Below are 13988 nucleotides of genomic sequence, written 5' to 3'. Positions count from 1 at the left end.
AATCCGGAGTCATGAGGACTTCGGCGATTCTGGATTATTGATTTTTCCGGATTATAGATCATCAGTTTAAATCTGGTAAGATGGCATGCAGAAATTACAAAATTAAAAATATGAAACCGTAATTTATGAAATAAAGAACAATTATGATCTAAAGGGTATCAAAATTTACAAAAAGAAAAAGCTTAATATTTATTTGTTTACTTTATTAAACATTTCCTTCAATGTAAGTTGCTTCGTTTCATGTGATAATACTTTCTCTTTAATTCTATTAAACAGACATAATTTCTTGTTTAGTTACAAAGTTCCGCTGTTCAAGTCCTATAATTGCTGTGTTGAGAATACCGACTAATTTGTCGGTTTTCGTTTTCAATAACCTCTGGGTCACTTTCTTCACTATCGGAAGCGAATTATAATGACGAGGAACTTGATTTAAATCATATCAAAGAGGGAGTATATCGAGATGAAATACTACACTTAGTACGGATTTATAAACCAAATAAAATAAAAACATCTGCTCTGAAGATAAGGATAGTGCTGACAGATCAACTTCCAATCCGCAGTGTGAAATTGATAAACAGATTTCGGATTTCAAAACATACTTTCGCTTTGTAGATACAAATTACATATTAGTAAATATATATCGGAAATTCTATTTGACATAATCTTTCTAATCTCTCATAATCTAATAATGACGTTTCTGCCCCCCTCTGCCGCAGAGCAGCATGAAATTGATAAACAGATTTCGGATTTCAAAACATACTTTCGCTTTGTAGTAAATATATATCGGAAATTCTATTTGACATAATCGAAAGTTCAAGCTTACTTTTATAAAATTGCTCTAACAGTCTGCAAGAAATAATAAGCCAGATCCAATTCGAAGATTAAGGAACAACGCAATCTGCAACATTAACTGAAGATAACTTTAGCTTAGCGTATAACTCCGTTACACATTAAATGCACATGCGCACAAACATATTCGCAGCCATAAGGGTCTTATGCGCTCTCGTAAACGCCTGTGCGCATGCGTGAACGCGACGCATGCGCAGAAAGTTTGTAGCTTTGAGGTCCAGATTATAGATCATTCCGGATTATGGGTGTCCGAATTAACAACTTTTGATTGTACAAAACAAAACAAAAATAAGTGGCAACACAAAAATAGGTTTTACGCAAAGAAAAAGTATTTTAATTATTAAATTAAAAAATTAAATACCCCAACATCCTGGTAAAGTTTTTTTCTCTAACACTCGTACATTTATGAGATCTGAGCTTTGTTCAAGGTAAATAGCCGCTCATAGACTTTAGCAAAATAATCCATTTTTATTTTCACAAATATTCTTTTAGTCATAGAAGTAGTATAACCATTTAAGTATTATAACTTATTTTAGTAGTTAAAATGGTAACCAATTTTTAGTTTAATATTTTTTATGTGTGCATATTTAATACAAATAGCCAATAGGTTGTGCAAATGGCAAAATATATATTTTTAAATATTTTTATTGAGAACTTGAAAAATAATCATTGTAAAATGTAGTAGTAGTACTAAAGCTTTTCAGTTTTTGTTTAGATGGTACTTGTTAATCAAAAGGTTAAGAACTGCTGCTTTAGATTATCCAGAATTGAGAGAGATTATAGATACCAAAAATGGCAATTATTTTTCATTATTCCAACCATATCTGTACTTGTTAGTGTTTTAAGTACAGTGGTACCTCATAGATGTCCTATTTGAACACAAAAATTTTTGTTTGGTATACATTATTTGTTTGGAATGAGACTCGTCGTATGAGTCATGACTGCACACACTACATTTGTTTACTTCTTTGAAAACAATGCTACAACTGCATCTGAGCATCACTATGTCTGTTGCTAATGTGCAGTAAACAGCCCACACTATAACTGAATTTTCAAGTGAGTTTGTGTTTTTCCATATAAATTTTTTTGTAAATTCATTCGCAGTGAGTTTTGGAAAAGTTTATGAGAAAAGCAGGCAAGGAAGAAAATTGAAAAAGTCACCATGGAGGTGAAAAAAAGAGATTATTGAAAAGTGTGTAGATGGCTTACATATCTAGGATTTGGCTGTTGCAATATTGTTTGACGAGTGTAGTGATGTCTTTGATTGTGAAAAGCAATGAAACTATTAAATCTGCTAACATTGTGAATGGGGTAAAATCGATTATCAGACAAAGATCAGAATGTTAGAGCATGTTTAAAAATTGCTTTGTTCTGAATAGCAGAAAAACATTTATCAATAGTATTTTAGACAGTGCTTCAATGATTTATGCAATGTGTTACACCCACTGCATTTGTATTTTAATATTAAACAGTGCTGTAATAAGAAGAAATTTTTTTATTAGAATTGAATAATTAATTTCCCTTTTTCATATTGGAAAAGTTCATTTGGTATATGTACAAGGATCTTGAATGGATTAATGAAGTAAACTGGGGTACTACTGTATATTAAATTTCTTCTGTTAGTGTGAGTATAGTGGATGCCTCAGTTTGTTTACAGTTCCCCCCCCCTCCATGGATCATTGGCATTTACCTACTAGGGGAAGAGAACCTTTTAAGATTACTACAAAATTTCTGGATAATTCTGAGGACATAGCAGAATTTTTTAAGCTATATTATGGAACCTAGTTGAGAAGTATCTGTTAGAGATCCAAAAATTAGGCAATCAGACTGCTGCTACAGTTAGCTATATAGCAATAGAACTAATCAAATCATGTAGTACTCATATTGATGCCAAAATTGATTTTAATGCCTAGCATTCATTGTTCATGGTTCTGTATAAATCATTTGTATTAAAATTATTCATATATTCAGTCTTAATTCTGTGTATGGAATTTAATTATAAATGATAATTGCGATATAAATTCTGGCTGATTTGCACTAGAAATTCATGTATTTCATTTCAGTTCTATGCATAGAATTCTGAATGATAAATGTGATAAAATTCTGTACAGCATAGTATTTTTCTAATATTCAGCTTGTGCTGAATTTATTTTAAATGTTATAAATTTTTATAAATTATATTATTAAATTTTTGTAAGATCAGTGAACCAACCACAAGTTTGAGCGACTTCTTAAAATACAAAGCCCAATTTTAATTTGAAATCTTTGTTTTGCTGAGATAGTTTTGTACTTTTTTCTAGGCTGAAAAAATTGCATCTCAGATGATTACTGAAGGTAGAATGTATGGGTACATTGATCAGATTAATTCCATTGTAAATTTTGAAAGTAAGATTTATTTTTTAAACTTTATCTGTGACTTAATGAATATTTGTATCCATTGCATTTTATGTTTCAACTCATTTAATTTGCTAAAGGGGAAAAAAATCTTACAATCTGATTTTTCAGCTTAATATCTGGCATGTACTTGTAATTTCTACTTAGAAATTGTGAGGAAAAAAAAAAAAAAAAAAAGATCAACTTTTAGAAGTATAAAAAATACTTACTTATACATCTGTATTATTAAATAATGAAAGAATCTGTGTGCATGTATGTTCCGTGCAATGCGGAAAAATGGTGGTATTTAGAACTACCAAATTTTGAATGGATATGGTCCTCCGTCCAAACATGTACACTGCTCAAAAAAAAAAAGGGGGGGACAGTGCTATACCTCGCATTCTACTGGGCCGAATAACAAAATTCAAACTGCGTTTTTCATGTCTCGAAAGCGCGACTTAGGGTATATATTAGATTTATAAATAGCACCATTCTAACATAGGTATTTTTACACAAAATCGGACTTTTTCTGAAATAACATACCAATTTTTTTTCCATATTTCGATTCTACAACTCAAATTATGCCAAAATGCCAAGTTTTGTAAAAATCGTACGAGTAGTTTTTAAAATATTAGCTCTCAAAATTCTAGCTCCTCAATGTTAATTGAATTTGGCAAATATTTATTAATATCTCTTTTTACTTCCTGGTATGAAGTAAAAAGGAAGTATTGTTTTATTAAACTTTTTTGATTTTTCCTTTCACATTTCGAAATTTAGGTTCATTCCAAATAAAATTTACCCATTTTTTGTGTTTTATTTTTTAAATTTCTATTTTCAAATAATTTTTATAAATTTTTCGAAAAAAAATTTGAAATATAACCTGTAAAATTTTTACCATCATCTTAAAGTAAGTGTATTTCTAAGCATACATGCAAAAAATTAGACTTTTTTATTCAAAATTTTCTAAGATATACACGAATTTACATATTTTCGTGTTTTGAAACTTCATGACAAGTGTATTATTTTTAAATTATTCAGACAACTTAAGAGCTCTGTGTCTTACATCTTCATAATGGTAGAAAATTTCATTGCACAGCCTATGTACACTGCTCAAAAAAAAAAAAAAAAAAAAGGACAGTGCTGTATCTTCCGTTTTATTGGGCCGATTGACAAAATTCAAACTGCGTTTTTCATGTCTCGAAAGCGCGACTTAGGATATATATTAGATTTATATATAGCACTGTTCTAACATAGGTATTTTGACACAAAATCGGACTTTTTCTGAAATAACATATCAATATTTTTCCATATTTCGATTCTACGACTCAAATTATGCCAGAATACCAAGTTTTGAAAAAATCGTACAAGTAGTTTTTAAAATATTAGCTCTCAAAATTTTAGCTCCTCAATGTTAATTGAATTTGGTAAATATTTATTAATATCTCTTTTTACTTCCTGGTACGAAGTAAAAAGGAAGTATTGTTTTATTAAACTTTTTTGATTTTTCCTTTCACATTTCAAAATTTAGGTTCATTCCAAATAAAATTTACCCATTTTTTTGCGTTTTATTTTTTAAATTTCTATTTTTAAATAATTTTTATAAATTTTTCCGCGTTTTGAAATTTGGCATCTTTTTTTTGAGCGATAACGCCAAATGTGGTTTATGGATTTTTGTTACAGTGAATTGCCACAGCTATTTTTAACCTTAAATTTCAAATAAAATTTTACGGAGAATTAATTATATGAAATTTTTTCCCTCAATGATGCGTAATAAATATTTATTAATACTATAACATGAAAAGCTATTTTTTAAAAATTATGGATGATATTATTCAAATTTTTTACTATTTTTTAAAATTTCTCTCTTCCTTTTTTTTAAAAAAAAATATTTGTAAGAGTAAATTTTTATCTTCAGCATTTTATTGTCTGCTACTTTGCTTTAACTTCGTTTAAATTGAATTGTCTAAAACTGAGAACTTTTGTTTGATGTTTATTTGAATTTTATGAAAATATTTTATGACATTAACTGCATAATTTATTTCTAAACAAGCTGTTTCTTATGAAGTGGCTAAAAGAGCGGCTGATACTATCATCCATATTTTTAAAGCACTGTATATTTTTATAAAAACATAAGATTTAGAATAATCATTTTTATAAAAGTCAAATTATGATATAAACATACAACCCTCTAGAGACTAAATTAATGAAGTTCAATGGTTATGTAGAAATTATCTGCAGCTACTTAATGGCTGGATAAGTCAGCAAGTTCTGTGGACAAGTGAGAATAATTATATAAATGACACTCAACATTCTGGATTTAATTAATAACGAGGGTACAATGTTTATTAAATGAATTTAAGAAATTTTTAAACATCAAAAATCCACTCATTTTTTATCCTAATATGTATTTTTATGCATAGCATATTTTCATTATATCCTTAGAATTCTAATTTAGAATGTAACTGTCAAGAACTGAATTCTAATTATCAGTAATATAATAATTAATTATTACGGTTATGAATAAATCCTTCTTATAAAGTAATTGCAAATATTTCAAAAAACTTTCTGTCTGAATGCAAATATTTCAAAAAACTTTCAGTCTGAATGCAAATATTTTTCTATGCAACTATTTCTAATTTTATATTAATCAAAACGGCACACAATATTATGTATTTACACTTCAATTCTTACCGTCAGCTCTAGTAGAAGTTACAAATCAATTATATTTAATTAAGGAATGAACATCTAAGTTTAGAAACAGCGTATCGTAACAGCAATCCAATTATTGACGCCGTGTCTTTCATGTTAATCCCGATTGGCAAGCTACATGATTTTTAATGAGTATTCGGGTTTTGCTAGTAACTTCACTTGGAAATCGTGCTTAAACTAGGTTAGTTGGTTATTTGAACATAGAAAGAACATGGGAGCTATTTGGTTAAGATGTTTTCATAGAGAACCTTTGTAAAGAGAACCTAGAAAACTACGAAAACCAACCATGCAGCCTGGGTTAGACTTCGCAACAAACAATTAGTATTTAACAATCTTCAAATGCTAGGTAACTGGCGAGGCTCCAATTAAATCTCCCCAATTTAATATTTTATTTGTAAATATTTAAAATATTGTTGTATTCTTAGACACAAAAAGCAGAATTTAAGTTTTGTTAACTTGTTAGTAAACTACCAAGCGGTAGCGCAAACGAATATTCAATTTCTTTTGCAATAATTGTGTTCACTTAATATTCTTGGAATATGAACTAAAGAAGGAATGTTCTCGGAAGATTAAAGAAGTGTTTAAATCCAGTGATACTAGGTTTGTCTTACAAGCTCAGGATCAAAATGATTCTGCAATTGCCCGAGTAGTTAACTTGTTGGCTGTGAATTAAGCAGATGACTTTTAATCTTACGTTATTCAGTCAGAAAACGTATTCCAAATGTTTTGTATTGCATGACAATGCATCTTTTCATAATTCAATAACCAGTCGGAGAACCGCTTGTGTTCCGAAAATAAGTATGTGTACTCAATCATCCTGCATGTTCTTCAAATTTGTCTTCTTATAATTTTTTTTCTTTCCCAAAAAAGTTTTTTGACATTGAAGAGACAAAAGGAGTATGACATCTACTTTTAGAGGCATGTCAAAAATAGATCTCTATAAGCCTTCTCTTCCATTACATGTTGTGCATTCGGACAAAAAGTTGCATCAGTGTAAATTCTATAATCTATTTTTATTAACATACAGTGAATATATACTAAACCTTTTAATTTAGCTTCAGTAATTTGGAATTTTTGATGGATATGTTGTCGAAACTAGGATTAGAAGATAAGTCAAATTGAATATTTCGATAATACAATAAATTCAAGGTTGAAGTTTCAATATTTTATTTTTGGAGGGAGGGGAAATTTTTTCAGTTTTTGTCCATTATCCTAAATATATTTGCTTCGATTCTTTATTTTTTCCATAAAAGCGGAAATCTTACACATGGTATACATATAATGCATAGCTTCAAATTAAAATTTAATATTATACAGAGTGGTTATAATTAAAGTTCCACATTGAAACAGTCATAAAAGGAAAACTACTGGAGCAAATGTTATCAAATTTGGTAACCGTGTAAAGGAGTTCATGGGAATTTTTTTTTCCCGAAAAAACGGAATTTCGCCAAGTGAACTATTCTTGGCGCAACTGAGGGAAAAAAAAAAAAAAAATCGCCAACATAAACTGTTGAATTTCTCTCTAAATTTCACACCAAATTTTACAAAATTTAGTATCTAGGCATAATTTGAGTCGAAAAATCGAAATATGTAAAAAAAATGGTGTTATTTCAGAAAAAGGCCGATTTTGTGTCAGAATACCTATGTTAAAATAGTGTTATATATAAACCTAATATATATCCTAAGTTGCGCTTTCGAGACGTAAAGAACGCAATTTGAATTTTGTGAATCGGCCCAGTAGAACGGGAGTATAGAACTGTTCCCCCCTTTTTTTTTGAGCAGTGTACATCTTAGAGCCCGAATTTTTAATTTGTTTTTAATTTATTTCATATTTTATGTGAATATAATGACACAGTAATTAACAAACTGGAAGATTTAAAACCAGTTTGCTGCTATTTTGCAAAACGTAAGATACATAATTGTAAAGTTAAATCGAAAAAATCAGCAATTTAAAAATTGATTTGCCATTCAGCAAAGCTTAAAGTATTTATTTCTCTGATTTAATTGAACTGCAGCAATTTAAAAGACATGTATTGCAATACATAGCAAAGCATAAGATAATTGTCTTTCAAATTTGATCAACACTTTTGCCAAACTATTTATATATTCCATGTGCCTATGCGTTACCATTCAGCAAAACATAATTAATTTTTCTTTTAACTTTAATCTCTGCGTCTTTGATTAACAAATTAAGTGATTTAAATTCAATAAATATGGTTTTTTGTATCTGTTGTTAGTAATCACTGGCTGAACCTGTGAAATGGCACTAGGTGAACTCCTGTAATAGTATTAGTTGATTTTTAGAAACTTTTTGGGAAATCTTAGTTTTATGTTGTCAGCTAAATATAAAAAAATTAATCCTGCAAAACCTATCTACATATAAAACCTAAAACATCTAATTCATTCTATAAAAAATATTTACATCACAAAATTTATCACACAATGTACTAATTCAGAAGTCAAACAACAAAAATCAGCGTTATATTTACAAAATTTTCACAGGACTAGTTTCGATGGTTTTACCAAACCACCATCCTCAGCTGCAAAACCTCAAATGAACAAGATAGGAAATAATGATTAGATAAGATAAGAAAGCCTGGACAAGAATAAGCAAGTGGTGCCATCTGTTGGTGAAACCAGAACTAAAACATAATTTCTTTAAAGGCCGAAGGCAAATTTGGATTGGAATTAGGATCGTTAACTAGAACAGAAAGATTTTTATGAATGTGAAATGCCTCTAGAAAATCCAGGTCTTCAATGGAAGATGTTTTTTGAATAATTTTGGCAGCAGAAAAATTGAAAGTGTGATTTTCGGACCAACAATGTTGAGCAACAGAAGACTTCTGTGTTTCCTTTTTTCTAACATATGCCTCATGTTCCTTGACGCGAAATTTTAAGGCTCTCTTAGTTTGGCCAATGTAAATTAAACATAGACTCCAACTACTACGGATTCTACGTAGTTTCTACGGAAATTCATGAAAAACTACGAGCTACGAAAAGTATGGAAAAAACTACGGATTTTACAGAAACAAGAGCAGGAGAACCAGTATGCAAAACGGAACCAACTAATTCATCTGATGATTGGCTGAATACTCGTGTTATCATATATCACGTGTTGAGTGCGTTCCTAGTTTTGAAGAATTAGCCAATCGTAGATCAGTAACTCCAACCGTTAACGACTTATCAATAGTTCCACCCAATTGTCTGTCTCCCAGGTTCCTCGCTGATGCGTGTTTAGGCTGCATTCGGCTGCATTGTGTAGTTTACGGCGAGAGCTTAGCGTGTGTCTTGTGAACTGTGAATCAGGTGAAAGATTTTTAATCATAATGCTGCCTCGAACGAAGAAGCCAAAATTATCAAAGCAGAAGTTTAAAGATTCATATTCTTCAGAATTTCCATGCATTAAAGCGTCCGAAATTTCTGTGAATCACGCACACTGCAGTGTATGCAACAAAGACTTCTCAGTTGCTCATGGCGGAAAAGATGACTGTAAACGGCATGTGTTTTCTCAAAAGCATATAGAACTTGGCACCGTAAAATCTAAAGAAATAACAAATTTCTTAATAAAAGATGATGAAACAGATCCTATAAAAGCCGAATGCTATTTTGTTCGTTTTTTAATTGAACATAATCTACCGCTTTCTGTTTCGGATCATTCCAAAGAGCTTTTCAAAGCAATGTTTCCGGATTCTGCCATAGCAAAAAAATTTAGCTGCGGTCATACCAAAACTGCTGCTATTGTGAAAACGCTTGCAGAAAATACTGTTGCTGATATTATAAAATCAGTGTGCAGTACATCATTTTCTCTAAGTACTGATGGAAGTAACGATAACAATGATAACAAACTGTACCCATTGGTTATAACATACTACAGTAAAGAAAAGGGAGTGATAATTTCTTCATTGATTTCTATTTTAGAATGCACGAATAATACAGGAGAAGGTATTTTTAATTGTATAAATGAAAACTTTAAAAACAAAGGTTTAGAATGGAAAAATTGCTTATCATTTTCTTCAGATAATGCTAGTAATATGATTGGAAAGTGTAAAGGTGTAGCATCATTTATCAAAATGCATCAACCAAGTATAATCACCCGAGGTTGTCCGTGCCACCTCTTGCATATAGCTGCAAAAAAAGCTGCTGAAAAATTAATTGGCTCAGAAATTGAAATGTTGATAATAGATATATATTTTTACTTGGAGAAAAGTTCGAAACTGAAGCATAGCTTCAAAGTTGCTCAGCAAATTTTGGGACAGAATGCAAAATCTCATAAAATTTTGAAATATTGCAGTACGAGATGGTTGTCTCTTTTAGAATCTATAACAAGGATTTTGGAACAGTGGGATGCTGTGATAAATTTTTTTGGAGATAAACCAGATAACAGTGAGAATGAAGGAAAGAGATTGCAAAACATTAAAAAAAAATTTACGGTCACCGACCACCAAATTGTACTTGTTATTTTTGAAAAATACTTTGCCTTTGTTTATAACAGTAAATATTAATTTGCAACAGCAAGCTCCTTATATACATAAATTGAGAAGAGAACTTTTTGAACTTTTAATGAATTTATTTGTTAGATTCGTAAAACCATCAGTAATTTCTAAAGAAAATGAAGATGTTACTCTAACGTCTATTCGATTTCAGAAGTATAGTAAACAAAAAGAAAATGAAAATTTAGTGATTGGTGCGGAAACAAGACTATATTTAAAAAATGCCAAGTTGAATGAAAGTGAAGTGAAATCATTTTTCAATTCTGTGCGAGCTTTTTTTGTAACTGCATGTTCATATATAATTGATAAATTTCCACTGAGTGATCCATTTCTAAAACATGCTGAAGTTGCTGACATCAACTTGAGAACTGAAGTCTCATTTTCATCTGTTCTTTACTTGATGAATACTTTTCCATCCATTATTGATGAAAAATGTCTTAATCAAGTAGAAATTGAATTTTCCATGTATCAAGTAGATGATTTGAAAGAAATTGTAGATTTACGTATTGATATAGCATGGGGAGAAATTGCCAAATTAAAAAATATGAATGGGTGTATTAAATACAAAGTATTGCCTTTGTAATGCTTGCTGTCTTAATAATACCTCATTCAAATGCAGCTTGCGAAAGAATTTTTTCTATTGTTAAAAAAAATCAGACGGAATTTCGACCAAATTTAGGTCTTAAAACTCTTGAAGCAGTTTTGATTGAAAAAATAAATATGCAGGCAAATGAAGAACTGTGTTATAAAAAAACATTCTCAAAATCAGAACTTAAGCTTGCTAAGCATGCTACATATAAATCTTTGCATTCATAAATTATGCGTATTTTGTTTAATACTTATATGTATCATTCTTGGTTATTTAAATTTTATTTCCCTGTAGAAATCATATCCAGAATAAAGATATGATTTCTAGCTTCTGATTTTTTCTATGTTTAGTAGTGATTTGAAGTACTTTTTATTAGTGAATGCTTGAGGAGTTAAAAGAAAATTTCTAATTAAATGTGCATATAATTTACAAGGTATATTTTTAATTATTCAGTTTTATATGTATATGGATTTTAAATGTAATAAAATTGATTACAATTAATTATTAATTTAAAATTAATGAATGGTTAATTACAACATACGCTACGCGCACATTTTCAAAGTTGTAAAAATGTCGTTCGCGCGTTGACTACTGACAAGGTTTGCTGAAGGTTGGAGTCTATGATTAAATCACACTGGCAAGGAATCATATAAATACCCCAGGAATTCATATCCGGAATGGGGTCCTTGACTATGGAACTCGGAATTTTATTGATGGGAGAATAAACAACCAGAAAGTTAAATTTCTGCAAAATATGTGCAGCTTTATAGCTAATTGATGGAAAGAAGGGAATGACAACAGAATTTTTATAATCTCCTAAAACAAGAGTGTGCCTTTTAGTGTGTTGAGATGAGAATTTTTTAACTGCTTGATTAATAATGTTGGATGAAAAGCCCCTGTCAATAGCTATTGCTTTTAAATAATTTAGTTCTTCATCAAGGGCTAGTTTGGAGGAGCAAACTTGAAGAGCACGGAAAACATAGGAATAAAATGAAGCTAACTTTTGTTTAGTCGGATGACATGATTTAAAGTGTGGTGGAAGGCAAACCAATGAAGGTTTATGGTAAACCGTAGTACTGAAGTTGGATGTGTTACGTGTGACCAGAATGTCGACAAACGGAAGAGAATTGCAAGTCTCAAGTTCAAAAGTGAACTGAATAGCAGGATCAATAGAATTCATTGTTGAAAGAACTTTATTTAAATCATCTTTATTACCTTCAAACAGGGTAAAAGTATCGTCTACGTAGCGGAACCATGCCGGGAAGTTTAAATTTTCAAACAATTTTGATTCATAATAATGCATGTAGATATCAGCCAGGATTGGACTGAGGGGGCTTCCCATGGCTAATCCCTCAGTTTGCTTGTAATATTTATTTTGGAAAACAAAATGTGTTTGTTTCAAACAGAGTTGAGTGAGAGAAATTAGCTCATCAATTTCGATGCAAGAGAAATGAAATTCGTGAAGTCTGGTTTCTAGACATCTTAATGCACCCTCCACTGGGACATTGGTGAATAATGATTTTACATCAAAAGAAACCATGAGTAAATTACTAGGAGAAATGTTTTTAACCTTTTTTACAAACTCTATTGAATTTTTTATGGTGTAAATGTTATTGTCTAATAGAGTTGAAAATCTAGAAACTAAATATTTAGCTAATGAATACGAGGCAGTACCTAAATTTGATACAATAGGGCTGAAAGGAATACCACTTTTATGACTTTTGGAAAGAGCATATAATCTGGCACAATTCACAACAGATGGGATAAGCGAATGTTTTAAGTTGCTTGAAATGATTTGCGAAGATTTGATTGCAGTTTTTATTTTTGACAAGGCCGAAGGTGAAGGATCTTTAGGGATCGGATTATATGGTCCTTCGTTTAAGAGTTTAGTGACACCATCGATGTAAGTGACATCCATGATGACTATCTGGCCACCTTTATCAGCCTTTGAAATGATAATATCCGGGTTAGAATGAATTTCGCACATTGTAGCTCTTTCTCTCGCAGTTAGATTTGGTTTCAAAGGTTTATTATTGAATTTCACATTGTGAGCGATAAGATGCCTAATAATTTCTTTCTGTGAATCAGTAAAGTTTCAGGCTTTCTTATCTAATCATTATTTCCTATCTTGTTCATTTGCAGTTTTGTTGTTTAAATAATTAATCATATTCCTAAACTTTTTATATTATTTTTTTTTAATTCCATCTGATAACAGCAGTTCACAGCTGATGAATATTTCAATGTTCATTTCTATCTCTGATATTATTTTATCAATAATCTTTGCTTTTGAAGTTTACAATTCAGTTCATATCTTTGTTTTTATTAAATTTCACAAATCTTAAGTTGTTTGAAAAAGTAAAAGCATTAAATTTAAAAACATGATTTAAAAGTTCTTGAAATTCCTGGTCATGGTCTGTCACAAAAAATAGTTTGCACAAAGGTACATTTATAATAAAAATGCAGACCCAAACAGATTTAGGAAAAAAATTGCTAATAAAATATGAAAAAGGAATTTTTACACTTAAGATTTGTTTTCTGTATTTTAGTAAGATAAATTTTTCCCAAGTTTTGTTTTCACTATTTAGCTTTATAAGATAAGAATCTTTATAGGAAGCTAAATTGTCTGGAAGTGTGAGTGATCGCTCATAGAGAAGATTCTTTGCATTGTTATGTGTAATTTTAGTTACAAAATTTCTAAAAAGAACTATATTTTTTAATCTCTTTCAGCAAAAGAAGTTCTTCCATCCTGGGACAAACAAATCCAGAGCCTGTGCTTTCAGGTTAATAACATTATAGAGAAAATTACTCTTCATGCACCTGACTGGATGGCTCAAGCAATGGAAGAACAAATGGTGCACTAACATTTTGATTATTTAATTAAAAAAGGATATTGCACTATCTGTTGTAGAAAGAAAAAGGACTTTTTGTATCTGCTTTATCAGATAGAAAGGATAACTAATAAAATTTGCTGAACTATA

At 30.2% G+C, this 13988-nt stretch overlaps 1 protein-coding gene across 1 annotated transcript in view; it reads left to right on the top strand.

Moving 5' to 3' along the window:
* Positions 1–13988, top strand: part of CSN4 (COP9 signalosome subunit 4) — a 66771-nt gene extending 52783 nt beyond the window's left edge. The window contains exons 10-11 of the mRNA XM_035359813.2: positions 3150–3234; positions 13738–13988. Coding sequence (XP_035215704.1) covers positions 3150–3234; positions 13738–13871 — 219 coding nt within the window. The 3' untranslated portion in view covers positions 13872–13988. The remainder of the gene's footprint in view (positions 1–3149; positions 3235–13737) is intronic.

Source organism: Stegodyphus dumicola, chromosome 1 (genome assembly GCF_044657685.1).
Source record: "Stegodyphus dumicola isolate Sdum_Otavi_A_Nest chromosome 1, ASM4465768v1".
In the NCBI taxonomy this organism is placed as follows: domain Eukaryota; kingdom Metazoa; phylum Arthropoda; class Arachnida; order Araneae; family Eresidae; genus Stegodyphus; species Stegodyphus dumicola.
This window is presented reverse-complemented; position numbering and strand designations above follow the sequence as displayed.